Here is a 15,314-nt window from a genome sequence, read left to right on the forward strand (position 1 = left end):
CTGCTGCTTACTTCCTCCTTATATTTTTATACTTGTTCTTGTCAAGTTTCTCCTTGCATTTGAGGAGGAAGGAAAAAGGAAAGTGGGTAAGAGTCAAAGATTGTGCTGTGAATGGCATACTATTAATGAGATCTGGAAACAAGAGGAAGGCAGAGGCTTGGGAGGCTAGGAAAAGATAATTCATTATATTACTGAGTCAATGAGTTTGAGGGTCTATAGGCTATCCATGTAGCTGTAACAAGTAGGCAGTTAGAAGTGACAATTTTGAGTTCAGGAAAGAAATCATGTCAAAAGCTAAACATATTTGGGTTTTTTTCCACATATAGTTGACTGTTAAGTCTCTGGGAATGGATGAAGTCTTTCATTCATTCATTCTAAATTTAGCATTATGCTGTATGCTAGGGATAGCCAGCCCTGGTGGTCTAGTGGTTAAGATTTGGTGCTCTCACCGCCATAGCCAAGGTTCATTTCCTGGTCAGAGAATCACAGCACTTGTCTGTCACTTGTCTTACTGTGGCTGCTGTGTGTTGCTGTGATGCTGAAAGTTAGGCCACAGGTATTTCAAATACTGACAGGGTGACCCATGGTGGACAGCTTTCAGCAGAGCTTCCAGACTAAGACAGACTAGGAAGAAGGATCTGACCACCCACTTCTGAAAAAAGTGGCCATGAAAACCTTATGAATAGTAGTGGAACATTGTCAGATATAGCACTGGAAGTTGAGAGGATGGCACAAAAAGACCAGACAGGATTCCACTCTGCTGTACACAGGGTTGTTGGAAGTCGGAATCCTGACAGCACTAACAACAGAATATGCTAGGGATACAGTAATAAATAAAGTAGAACTATTCTCTGTCTTCATAGAGCTTATGGTCCAGTGGGAGAAACAGATGAGCACAGGGTCCCATGGGAGCATGTAAGAACAATACCTAAGCCAGACTTAGGAGTCAAGGAAGACCTAGTCCTTTAGGATGAATGTAAGCTCAGCAAAAAGGGGAAAGAGGATAAGGGTGGAGTACGTAGCAGGCATAGAGTGTTTAGTGTGTGAAAACCCTGCGAGAGAGTGGTTGGCATGTGAGAGAAACTGGAAGACTGTGAACTGAGAAGAAAATATAATTGACAGTAGAATGTATCCCCGTTTAAGGGGGAATGGAGGAAAAGGATTCAGCAAAGGAACTTAAGAATGGAAATAGAGAATCGGGAGAAGGTGTTGAAGGTAGAAGAGAGAGTCAAGAAGAGGGTAATCAACAGGGTTAAAGCTGCATAAGGAATCCAATAGGATGAAGATTAAGGTGAGAAGCTGTTGAATTGGTGATTCTGTGCTTGTTAGTGATCTTAGAGATTAGTTTCATTGGCGTGAAGACCAGATTGCAGTATATTGAGGAGCGAGTGAAAAGTGAGTATGAAGATTTATAGAGAAGGGACAGATACAAGTGGAGTGATAGTTTGTGGACAAAGCAGTCAGAAAAAATATTTTAGAATGACAGAGGCACTTCACTTGAACACTTTTGTAGCATAAGGAAGGAGATTGGAATCAGTGGAAAGGTAGATTAAGGAAACAAGGCAGGAAGGAAATAACCGATGTTACAAGGTTCTGGAGGAATGTAGTCAGGAGCACACATGAATGGTTTATCCTTGGGAAGGAATCTTGCTTTGAAACCTTAGAGAAAGAAAAAGATTTAGAAGAAAGCTCTTGAGATGAAAGTTGAGGGCATTCATCCCAGTGGTTTTTCCTGGGAGCTAAAGGAAAGTCTACTGAAAATGAAGAAGCATAAGGGTACAAGTGGGACCTTTAAAGAGGATGGCAAAGTGTAGAAATGGGGAGATGGAATTGATCAGAAATAAGCGAAAACTTGCCAAACTTTGCAGTCACAGCTGAGGACAGTTTTTTTTTTTTTTTAAATCTGTTTATAATGGAGCCAAATATCATAGTTTTTGTTGAAAGCTTGGGAATAGAGTTAGAAAAATGAATGAGTGATTAGGCTGACCCAGAATTGGGCCTTGATAAGTCAGAAGATCAAAGAGGAAGGAATTAAGGATGTCTATAAGAGTGTAGGTGAAATGATGGACAGTCTTCAGTCCTCATTGTGTAAGAAAGTAAGGGAAACTAGGTGGTGCCTGATTTATTTAGAGGACACAAAGAAGCTGCAGATTGTGCTGAGGGTAAAGAAAAGCTTGGTGAGAGATATAAAAGGATGAAGAGTAATGATCAGAAAGAAGTTGTGCTATCAATGTAGTTAATGATAAAGTGAAGTGAAGCTCATTCTGAAGAAAATCATGAAGCAAAATTCCAGCAGGCAAGAAGCTCAAGCCAATTGGATACAATCACATACAGCAGTCTGGCTTTAACCTGGCATCATGAAATGTCCACCATGGCGTATGATGGACCGTATCAATAGCATCTAGAGTCTCTCATGGGCCTGTGGGTAGCAGTAAATCTTAGAGATAAGACATGGGGAGTGAAGGAAGACTGAGAGGGAAAGGGTAGGGAATAGATTCCATGTCCACCAAAAGCTGACAGTCATTATTTCTGTCACCGTCATTCTAGTCACCATTTCAAGTTCTTTTGTACTTTACCCTCTCACTGTTATCATGTTTTTAAATCAAAGGAATCATCCTGATTTCTGTACAAAGAGTTTGGTATGTGGCACATCGTCTTTTTAAACTATAGCTTTGAATGTAGCCGACCCAATGACAAAGCAGTTGCTTCATTTTTCCGTTAGAAGATATTCCTGCCCAAATATAACCTGACTCCTTACTGATTTTTAACTTAAGAAATTTGAAGAGTCAAATTTACTTTCTTTTGAGGTAAATTTTAAATTATTGAAGCAAATTCTAGGATTTTTTTGATGTTGCTAATACGATCGTTTTAATTTCTAGTTCCTTAATTTACCTTAGTATGACATTATTTTAATTAATGCGCTTTTTAAAACTTCTAACTTAGAAAAAGAATAGACTTGAATTTGGTACAATCTTAGCTTGTTAGACTTACTAGTTAGACTAGTTATATTTATAAGTCATTCTTCTAAATAACTCCCAAGGTTAGAAAAATTTGCTATGTGTGACTGTGTGTAAAGCAAATTTTCAATTTAAATATTATATAATCATTTGGTAAGCATATGATTCACTTTGGACTATTCTACCCTGAGGACTATTTATCTATGCTTTAGGGAAGGAAGTTTCCAGGCTTCAGATTACCTAATTAAATAGAACATCCAGAAGGGCTCTTACGTATGCCCCTTCTCCCGTATTTCACAACATTTAGGAAGAAAGAGATATTCTCTGCTGCTGTTCAAGACTTATCTTTTTGTGGGGGGGGGGGGCATGGGGACATGGGGGGACACCTTACCCCTGAGCTAACATCTGCTGCCAATCCTCCTCTTTTTACTGAGGAAGACTGGCCCTGAGCTAACATCCGTGCCCATCTTCCTCTACTTTATATGTGGGACACCTGCTACAGCATGGCTTGATGAGCAGTGCGTAGGTCCACACCTGGGATCCCAACTGGCGAACCCTGGGCCACTGAAGCGAAACATGAGAACTTAGCTACTGCACCACCAGGCTGGCCCCCAAGACTCATCTTTCACAACTTCAAAACTTGAAGTTCTGTTCCATCTGCTAATTTCCCCTCTCCTTAACCTCATTAATGTTACTTAAAGACGTTTTAAGTTCTCTTTTTCTTGCTAGAAATTTTCAATACATGACTCATGAAATTTTCCCTACCTTTTCTCTTTTATCATCTTAAAGCTTTTTCAACAACCACCCTACTAAACCTTATAACATATATGCTATAGAATTTCTTAACTTACCCAATTCCAATGTCTCGTATCTCCATTTCTCCTAAGTTAACTATGGGGATGGCCATATGTTGGAACCCATCATAATTTGGAATTACTTCAGCTTTAAGTTTTTGAACTCTGAAATTCTCCTTTCAGATTATAATTTCACTTTAGGCTACAAATCTCCCATTTATCCATTTAACAAATATTTATTGAGCGCCTATTATATACTGAACTTCATAGTCCTCCCTTTTAACCATGTCCTCCTCCCTTATCTTTACCTCTAGTTCTGTGATACTCCAGCCTGCATATTATTGTATTACTACCCTGATTTAACCTCATTTGCTTTCTTACCTATAATGAGCCTTCTGGTAGATCATTTCAATTGCACTTCAACCCATAACTTCAATTTTTTTGTTGTTTTAACTTCACCTTACTTGACCTCTTCTAGGTTTACATATATGTATATATATATATATGTGTGTGTGTGTGTGTGTATACGTGTATGTATAAAACTATTGTGTATATTTTACATGTATATTTTGTTTTTATATATGTAAACATTTGTATATAAATATATATGTATATAAACACTGTTTATTACTGTCTCTGTCTTTAACCCTTCCTTTGGCTTCTACAGCATTATTCTGCTTAGGTTTACTTTCTTCTTCTGACTTCTCTATCTTAGGCTCTTTTACTATTTCCTCTGACTTTCTTCATTATTATTGTGTTTTACAATCAATATTTACCTACGTATTTATGCTTTCTGTTGTTCTCTGGTGCATCTTGCTTTTGTCTAAGACATCTCTTTAATTTACTTATTTTATTTATTGAGTGCCGGTCTACTGTTGAAGAATTCTGTGTTTTGTTGATTATGGCATCTTCATTTCATTTTCATTTTGGGAAGGTGTTTTCACTGGGTATAGAATTGCAGGTTAGCAGTTGTTTTGCTTTGGCACTTTAAAGACTCAAGGCTGGAGTCTAGATCTGGTCCACCCCTGCTCTCAGGGTGTTGTGAGAGCCTAGGGTGTTTATGGGGGCTTCCCCACAGGCAGGTCCTAAACTAGAATCCTTGTCCCCTCAGCACTGAGAAACTTCCCAGAACTCCACTTATAGGTAATTATAAGGACTTTGGCTTTTATTCTATGCAAGATGGGAAGTCACTGGAGAGTTCAAACAGACGAGAGATATGCAAAAGAGTTTTTCTGTTTGCTGTGGTTGGAAAAGACAATAAGAAAGCAAAGAGAAGCCTGGAAAGACCAGTTAAAAGGCTGTTGCAAAAAACCAGGCAAGAGATAAAGGTGACATATAATTTCTTCTCTGGCTATTGAAATAATTTCCAAACTGCTTGAAATCTTGATCTACTCAAACCATTTCTCCCTTCTAATGCCAGATTGATTTATTTCTAAAATTCATATCCATTGATGTCACTTCTCAGAGATTCCCCATTATATATCTTTAGGATTCCTTACCAAAGGATAAAAGCTCATATCTATGCTCTGGAGCCTGCCTCCCTTTGTAACATCCTCTTTTTATACCTCTTTCCTTTAGTCAGTGTTATGTACTTGGAGCCTAGAATCTCTCCATAGGTTAAAAAACTGCTTGGGCCTCTATGCCTTGGCCTATGTTTTCCTTCTTCTTGAACTATCTTTCTCATCAACTCCTTTCTCTTACCTGATTGACTCCAATTTATCTTTAAAGACTCAGTTTAAGGATTAAGGATAGCAGAAACTTTTCTTCTCTTGGAAGAGTTTGGATTTCTGAACCTTTTCTGTCCCCATTCCAAGACACAAATGAGTTTTTTCTGTGAATTCAGTACATTCAATAAACACTTGTGTCTTCTACTCTCTGCTAAGAATAGTTTTAGGAGTTGGAGAATCAGGTGAATAAACTGCCATATTTGCCCTCAAGGACCTCATTCTCGAAGAAAAGACGCATAAATACGTAATTGCATTATAGTATGATAGGTATAGCAGTAGAAAAGTATGATCTTGGGAGGAGCGTGTGAGTGAAGGCTTCCTAGAGGAAGAGGAATCCATACTGGTTTTTAAAGAATAAATCAGAGTTTGTCAAGCAGACAAGGTGCATGGGGTAGGCCGAGTATCCCAGATTGAAGGAACAATATGTGCAATAGCATAGAATGGCAAAACAGCAAGGTTTAGGCACATTACAGAAAAATTGGTATTTGAGTATAACATTTAAAAGGTGATTAGGAGGCTATCCCCGGGCCGAGTGGTTAAGTTTGTGAGTTCTGCTTCAGCAGCCCGGGGTTCGCTAGTTTGGATCCCAGATGCGGAGCTACACACTGCTCATTAAGCCATGCTGTGGCAACATCCCACTTGGAGAAACTAGAATGACTTGCAACAGGGATATATAACTATGTACTGGGGCTTTGGGGAGAAAAAAAAATGGAGGAAGATTGGCAACAGATGTTACCTCAGGGCCAATGTTCCTCACCAAAAAGAAAAAGAAAATAGGAACTAAAAGGTGATTAATGGGAGGTGAGCTTGAAAAGAATGGACATGCAATCATTGAAGATCTTATCTGTAAAGCCTACCTCTCTTGTAGTACTTATCATACTGTATTTTAACCACTAGTTTTCATCTCCATGTCACCACCAATGGGCTTCTTCAGGGCAGGCACTGGGTCTTATTCATTAATCTTTGCATATGTAGCACCTGTTCAAGTGTCTAAGATGTAGTAGATACTCAGTAAATGCTTATGTTACTAATGTGGACCCTTTAAAACTTTTAAAAGATTATTTTACATAAGACTATTATTTGATATTTGGCACAAATCTATGTCTGTCTGTCTGTCTGTCTATCTACTGCCTGGGTTGAGTCTGGACATTATCAGAGCCAAAGTCTAAGTGTAAAAATAAAATAGAAATAAAATGCGATTAATTAGAGATTCTTAGTAAAACTACATTTAAATCTGATGTGCAAGGCATGATATATCCAGGATGTAGCATTTTAAAAATACAATGTTACTAAATTGCTTATCAGATTTAACTAGCTATTATTGACATAAGATAAATGACTAAAATGGAATAGACATTTATGCAGATTTGTCTAGGAAGATGTATGTTCCATGTCTATCTTTCCATTCACTCTTATTTCCTTCTTATATTTACCTTCTTCCATAGCACTGGACACCAGATGGAAACATTTTTACAGCAGAAAGGGATAATTAGCAGCAGTCTTAAGAACTCTGCAACTCAGTTAGGTAAAGCAGGTAGTCTGTTGGGTCTCTAGATTAGAAGACAAGAGTCAGTTTTCAGTCTAGTGTGTTCTTGCCTCTTGTTTCCAAAGGGGCCTTCCAAACCACTTTGGAAAGTAGCACAAATGGGTTAGAAATGTCATGAACATAAGGAAAAAAGGAGACATATAACCTGGAATCAATCATAGAAATAGTAGTAATCTGAGAAAAATTGGAATATCTAAATCACACACTCTTGTGCAAGATCCTCTGGCTAATTGACTAATTACTGTTGAAGAAATAGAAAAGAAAATGAAAAGCAAAGTCTTTTGGATAAACATATTGCTTTGTCTTAAGTAGTTTTACACATCTTCAAGAAAAAAATGACTTGAGCTTGTTTGCCGTCTCTTACCTTTTTTTAAAATGCCTTTGCTGAGGCATCTGCTAACCATTACTGGTTTCTCATAACGATCTCTCTTTTCTCCCTTAGTATCTTTTTGCCACATACATTGCTCCTTCAGCCACTCTTGACATTGGACTCCAACAGGAAAAGAAAAAAGAAATTTATATGAAAATACAGCCACCATTTGAAGACCTTTTTGACACAGCAGAAGAATACATCCTTCTCCTCCTTCTTGAGCCCTGGACACAGATGGTAAAATCAGACCAAGTCGCTTATGGAAAGGTATTGTGGCACTGACAAATTGTTTGTGAACCATTCAGGTTTACTACAAGACTGATGATAAGCAGCATTGTTAACTCACAAGAGAAAAACAACAACAAGGGTCTCACTTGGGCCAGGGATTCAGAGTTAAGATTTGGGCAGGCTCAAATTTGGGGCAGGGAAAGTGTTTATTAACTTTATTTTTTTGCCAGTTTCCCTATTGTCTCCTAACAAAAGATATTTTTAACGTCAATGTCATTTTTAGTTCTCTGTACAAATATGTCAGCAGAGAGAAATCTGAGTTTTGGTTTCCTGTGAACCAACAAAATGTGCCATGATAATATACTGGCTTTGTCCCTTCTTGCCATTTCTCAGCAGTGGCTTTAATTTTGATTAGTGGAAAAAAGCCCATTTAGTTTTATACTTGATGAGTTACAGTAAATATTACACCCATGGAAAATATAAACGTTTCATTTGTATTGTGGAAAGCACATTGTCCGACTTCAGAGCTGCTTTTAAAGCAACTGCAGATGTTCGTCAGGTCGGACTGCTTGATTGGATAAAAATTTCAGCACATCTTTTTTCATCCCAAAGAGGTTATTTTAAGCCTCAATGCTTGAATATTTTCACCATTCTTATTGATGGATGGAGGAAATATTTATTTTGGATCATAAATTAAAACCATTCATGGGTATTTTTCATATTAAGTTAATGCATATACCCTTTACGGGAGGTTATTTGGTGGAACTCTGCTATCTTTGTGTTGCTATTTGTTTATATCTCCTCAACAACTTCTTAGATAGTCGTGTCTTCTACTAGAAAGCATAGGTTAGGTAATTAAGATAAAATTAATACCGGGGGCCAGCCCCGTGGCCGAGTGGTTAAGTTCGCGAGCTCTGCTTCGGCAGCCCAGGGTTTCGCCAGTTTGAATCCTGGGCACGGACATGGCACCGCTCATTAAGCCATGCTGAGGTGGCATCCCACATGCCACAACTAGAAGGACCCACAGCTAAAAAAATATACAACTATGTACTGGGGGACTTTGGGAGAAAAAGAAAAAATAAAATCTTTAAAGATAAAATTAATACCAAAACACCTTGGATAGAGTTGCTTTATTGGATTGTAACTTAAAACAACCCTATGGCTTACTAAATTAAATGACCAAAATAATTAAATTTTTATTCCTGATTTCTCTTTGTCCTGAAAAATTAGCATTGCATCATTTCTACTACAAAAAGATATATATTACACTAGGAAGATTAAGATATCATATGAAATTTTAAAAAATTCTTTCCATTCACTATTTTAAATAAAGTGTATGGTGTAGAGGAAAATGGTCCTGAGATAGGATCCTGAAGTAATAAAAAAGATTAAAAATTATAACTAACTTCCCTAAACCAAAAAGTTTTGTCATTAGCAATGATTCCTATAAAATGCATGGGACAAATTATACACTCTTTTTAATAAGAGGAAAAATAAATCTTAATTTTAGAAACTTGCTTAAATTCAGCCCAGAGGACTTCTCTAAAAGTTCAGCTGACTGGATTACGTAGACTCTTTCCCAAAAGAGACTACCAAAACTAGCTATTAAATGCAGAAAATTCTCAGTGAGCCAAACTAATTTTCTCTGCAATAGAGAAATGGAGAAAGATCCTGTTCTCCTGACTATGTAAAACAGTGCAATCTATCGAAGGCTGAGATCTAATATGAGGTTTAGATGACTGGCTCTCTCTTCTCTTGCTATAGCAATGAAAAACCTTTGCTCACAGACTAAGAAGAATGGAGTTCAGTCATTTCTTGTTCTTCTATGGATTATTTGGTCCCTAAAGCTGGCAGTGCCTGCCTTCATGACTAATATCGTGTCATAATGAATAGAAACTGAAAATGTGACCCAACAATGTTTGTTAGTTCACATGGGTTGTCCAGAAAGGAAGAATGATCTTTGGTGGCACTATATCATTACATAGAAATGTTTGTATTTTTTATTGCACGCATTTAAAGTCTGACTTTGCTGTAGCTAATATTTTTTGCTATGTTGGTCTTCCTGCTTTAGCCTCCAAAATAATTTATTGGCAAGTGTATTTGGTTTTTAGCCCACTGTTACTGGCAAATTGTACATTCTTTCCCCACTTTTTCATAATGCCATTCTATTGATGTTACACACTTTATTATTATTGTATTAGGTGGAGCTGGTGGAAGAAACTCGACAGCTAGACTCTACACATTTCAGAAAGCTACAGGCTTTGCATAAAGAGACATTTTCCAAGAAAGCTGAGGTAAGACAATGAAAAAGTTTTTACCCTGAAGAGGATTACCACTGCATATATGGCAGGTGGAGGTGGGAATCATATATTGAGCATATCATGTATTAATAATGTAGGAGTTAGGCAGTTTCATTTTTCTGCCATTCCTTTGCCTAGCATGCTGCATTTGAAAGGTATTACATCTTTTGACACATTTAATAACAAAGCTGGAAAAAAAAAGCAGATAAGGTAGCATAGGGAGCCAAGTAACTCGCTTGCCTTAGCTGAGAGCCTTCAAACCGTATTATATTACTTTGAATGTTATTGATTATTTCCTGTATGACAAGAGCTTTATTTGTTGTCAAGTCAAAAAAGAGTTAAATTGGGCTTTCCAAACAGAAAAGGAACTATTGTGTGACAGCAATAGGCAAAACAATAAAGAAAAAAATAGGGAAAGGATTTGAAGGAGTCAGTAAAAAGATCGTAGGATATGCTAACATATTAAAATGTTATTTTGATTTATAAATTTGCAGCTTTTGTATTGGCTAAGTAATCATAATATATCCATAAAGTCGTAAAATTAGATGTGTGTGTCTTCATAAAAATGACAGTTTAGGTGCATATTTTTTGACATGGAAAATGCCCTGGACATATTCTATAAAAATATAGGGATTGGGGCTGCCTTGGAGGCGTAGTGGTTAAGTTCACACTCTCTGCTTCAGTGACCCGGGGTTTACTGGTTCAGATCCCAGGCATGGACCTAGCACTGCTCGTCAAGCCACGATATGGCAGCATCCCACATAAAACAGAGGAAGATTGGCACAGATGTTAGCTCAGCAACAATCTTTCTCTCTCACACACACACGCAAAAATGTAGGGTATCGTATGATCCTATTTATATAAAATTATATGTGTATTTCTGTATGTATACACATATTCAAAGAGATATCTAGAAGGATGTTCACCAAAATGTTAAAGATAGTTAGCTTTGAGTGGTAAGGTTTCAGATGATCTTTTACTTTCTTCTTTCTAAATATTTGAAATTTTATTCTTTTAATAATAAAGTTTTATAAAAATAGTGAAGTTATTTTTAAAAGGTAACCTTCGTGATCATTGCTTTGTTAGCATAGAAGTTCTCTATTTGAGACACTAGTGATTAATACCTTGGAAAGGTTACATAAAAATCCATAAAGGTAGCACATTATAAAGTAGTATTTTAAACTTTAAGAGCTAAAATTTATAACACTCCCAATAATACTTCTACCTATGGAAAATTAATTTTTAAAATATTGGTAGTTTATCTCATGGTCTGACACTTTTCAAAAACGAGTAGGGAGATGAATTAATTGTGTAAGAAATTATATAAGGAAACGATTTTCAAAGAATAAGCATAAGCTCTTTGCCCTATAGGGCTTGTAAACTGTCCACAAAACATCAGAGGTCTTGAAAATACCTAAAAATTAACTTTATATGAAGGTGATTACATTTAAAGAATGTACTATTAGATAAATGTCTTGCATTACTCTATAACTTTTAAAACTAAGTTATAAATAGAAGAATGTTTTATGTTCATAATATATTATTAAGAAAAAGAACCAGGTTACAAAGCTATACATAGATGTAGAGTCCTATCTTCATTTTTAATAAACTACATTTGTGTATACAAGACTGGAAGGATATATATAAAAATATTAATGGTGGTTGGCTCTGAATGATAGTATTATGTATGCTTTTCCTTTTTGTCTTTTTATTACAAAAGACATTACTTCTGTACTAAGAAAAATTATAAAATTAATATTTTATTAACAAGTATATAGTAAATATTTACTAAATGTTCCTGAAAAGAAAGGAATGGAATGGAAAGGAGCAGAACAGAATTTGATATGAGTTAGAACTGGATCCTAGATTCTAGATTCTTTACCCAGTTCTACCATTGAATTGTTAAACAGCATTGGCCTAATAGTTACTTTTTATTTTAGTTTCTCTATTTAAATTTGGGGGAAAAATTGTTGTGTTTAAGAGATTTTTACAAAAAGTATTATTTCACTAGGACACTACTTGTGAAATTGGACCTGGTATTTCACCACTTCATGATGCCTCTAAGCAAACAGAATATTGGAATAATGTTCCTGAGGAATATAAGCATTTTAACTTTAATGATCTGCTTAAGAACAAACTGGAATTTGAACATTTCCGTCAATTTCTTGAGGCTCATTCTTCAAGGTGAGGAACATAACATTTTAAAACGTATTTCTCTCTTAAAACATCATTTTTCTAAGATACTTATTTTTTTAAGCTACTTATTTTGATTCAACATATTATAAAAGTGATTTAGTGCTAGATTTTACCCATCTCAGTAAAAATTAATGAGTATAATTATCTGAAATCTGTATGGATAACTTTTTGTTGCAGAGTGTGTTCTGATAATAGCAAAGTTCAGTTAAAGTGGTTAAGCAATATTTGTTGATAATTTTAGCATTGGCTAAATTAAAACACCAGTATGTTTTATTCTTTCCCTTTTTGCTGTTTCTTTCTTTTGCATTTTTCTCGACAGGTGCTTTAATTATATTTCTGAGAAATGTCTCTTTTACATTTCACTAAGCTATTGAAATCACTGTAATATTTCATAATTTTTATTAGCTAATACATAAATAAAGCATTGTAGTTTTGCACAGAATCTTGGAACCTTATGACATATTTATCTAATGTAAACTGAAGTATTGACCGTGTTTTTTTACAATAATTTTTCTCCCAACAGAAACTCATTAGACCTGGGAGCCAAATTTCACATACATCATTTCCCTTCTTTGTGATTAAGATTACTCTAAATTTAGCATGTTGCCAAATAGACATGCAATAGGTGGAAGTTTTCCAATATTTGAAATTGACAATGATAGTCCATCATTAATGGAAGAACTCTGAGACCCTACCAATAATGATGGTAGATTCTTTTCTGATCCCAGTACTTGTATTCATTTATATTTTTAGTCAGGATGAAGAATACAATAGAGTCAACCTAACTGGCCTAGAAAGGGATCAGAGACACAATATTCTACTCATTAGTTCTATGATCTAATCAGTTGTGCTAACTAGTCAACACAACCACTTTCTAAGTTCTGTCAAAACAACAACTTGTTTGGTGTTTAGTAGAATTGAGAGAACAAATAAGAAGGACTATGCGTTGTTCTTGTTTTCATTTTAGCATGGACCTCATGTGCTGGATAGACATTGAGCAGTTCCGAAGAATAATGTATGGAGATCAAAAGCAAAGGGAGGCAAAATCTAGACATATTAAAAACAAATACCTTAATAAAAAATATTTCTTTGGACCCAACAGTCCAGCTTCTCTATATCAGCAGAACCAGGTATCAACATATAAATGTATTTTTTATAATTAAGTATGAAAACCAATAATTTATTTCTCTTTTCCAAGTCACCTTTTTAAATTTTCCTTTTATGACATATGTTAGACACTTTTGATATCTGATTTTGTTAGGTATTCATAATTATCTACAAATTAAGTATCTTTAAAATTCACTCAAGTATACATATTATAAAAAATGTTATTTTAAAAAGTAATTTATAGAATAAAAATAACTTATTCATCCACTCATCCATTCACTCAGCAAATATGAGTGCCTGTAATATGCCAGACATTGTTGTAAGCGCTTGGGATAAGTGGTGAACAAGGTGGACAAGGTCCCTGCACCTTTCAACAAGCAGAAAAACAGCCATTATAAGCCATTAAGCCTCATCTCTACCTCTTTTCTGTTCTTCTCTGAAGTGATATTACTCCAGACATAATCAATCTTTGAAAAATCATTTGCCATTATATTGTTTCCAGAAACTCTTTTCAATGACCAGAAACATACTTTTGGCCATTTTACTATACCAAAGTAAGATGGCCTTAATCACAACTTATTAATAACTACAGTGTCATTATTTACAGCAAAAATGTCAGATTGGATTTGAGTGTTCATGCTTTGAGTGCATGGAATATGGCTCAATTTTTATGCTTCTGAAATATAAATAATTAAGTATTATAATTTATTTAGTTTGAAGTTTGCTAGTACTACACTACTACCTAGAGATCAAATGTATAGCATTTGACTTCCTCATTTTGGTAGTTTAAAAGGATGCGTGTCCTATTGGCATACATTTATAAAATATGAATTTCAGATTAATGCTAAATTCAGTAAATTAAAGAAAAATTCAGAGGTGTTCACAAGTAGGGCATACCAAATTAAAAAGCTAGATCCTTGGGAAAATAAACAAAAGTCTTCGAGAGTAAGAGGGAGAAGAAATTCTAGAATTAAGCAACCTTGACAAAAATGTCTTGCCGTTAGTTCCGTCAGATACAAATCTGGGATGTATTAGCAAAAGTGGTTGGGTATCTCAATAAGCACAAATATGAAATAAATACATGGAAAGCGTTTGTTTTCTGTTTGGCTTGTGCTACGTTATGTGAGGTTTTGTGGTGTCTGATGCTACTGTGTGAACCCTCCATAGTATAATATGCTGGAATTTAAAATTCAGTGGAAAAAGTTACCCATTGCTATCATAACAAATGATTGTGCTTGCTACAGAGGAGTTTTCCCAATGACCCTTCTTCCTCACTTTCGTCTTTACTTTTATTTTTCTTTACTTACTTTATACTTAAGGATATCCACATCACATTATGTTTTATATAGATTATGCTAGTTCTAATTTCAGTTGTGTGGTAGGTTTGCTCTTTCATTAGCAAAACAGTCTTTTCTCTTTTTCTTTTTTCTTATTTTTTATACAAAAACAGTGTTATTGTTAATATTATTTGATTATTATTATTAAAGAATGACTAAGAGGGGTTCTCTTTTGTTTTCATGTAAAACGTATTATTATTACATATTAGTAGGATTTGGTTAATCTTATTAATCAAAGGATAACTAAGAAGAAGGTAATTTTTCCATTGAGCAGTCCAAAAGTTTTGAGTGATGTATACACAGAAACAGGTAAAAAAAAAACCCAATGATTTATAGCAGGAAAGAGCCATTAGTAGCTTCTTGAAATCACAAGTTTTTCAGAAGGAAGATTTGGGCCACAAAGAAATTATGTTTCATAAAAGGTGCTACCTGTGCAAGTCAAAGACTATTGTTTGTATAACCTGACTTCCTGCTGCCTGTTTTCTTCTTAGAAGTTGTTGTAACAGCCCTCCATCATTACTACCACCATCTCCCACCATCTCCAACCCAATGTTTGTTGGTAATATACACGTTTATAATATCTGAGTCAAGCTTGTCTCCTAACTAATTAACGCCTCATTTTCCTCATACACAAAAAGAAAATGCTTTCTCAAACAAGTCAGTTTGACCAGAATCACAGATTCATATTATACCTAAAGGGGAACTTAGAAAACTAAGAGACTAATGCTTTCATTTTGCAGTTGAAAATACTG

At 35.4% G+C, this 15,314-nt stretch overlaps 1 protein-coding gene across 1 annotated transcript in view; it reads left to right on the top strand.

Annotated features, from left to right (window-relative positions):
• Positions 1 to 15,314, top strand: part of RGS22 (regulator of G protein signaling 22) — a 131,326-nt gene that overhangs the window by 88,141 nt on the left and 27,871 nt on the right. The window contains exons 15-18 of the mRNA XM_046642526.1: positions 7,467 to 7,661; positions 9,824 to 9,916; positions 11,934 to 12,106; positions 13,086 to 13,248. Of these exons, the coding sequence (XP_046498482.1) occupies positions 7,467 to 7,661; positions 9,824 to 9,916; positions 11,934 to 12,106; positions 13,086 to 13,248 (624 nt within the window). The remainder of the gene's footprint in view (positions 1 to 7,466; positions 7,662 to 9,823; positions 9,917 to 11,933; positions 12,107 to 13,085; positions 13,249 to 15,314) is intronic.

Source organism: Equus quagga, chromosome 16 (genome assembly GCF_021613505.1).
Source record: "Equus quagga isolate Etosha38 chromosome 16, UCLA_HA_Equagga_1.0, whole genome shotgun sequence".
Classification (NCBI taxonomy): Eukaryota; Metazoa; Chordata; class Mammalia; order Perissodactyla; family Equidae; genus Equus; species Equus quagga.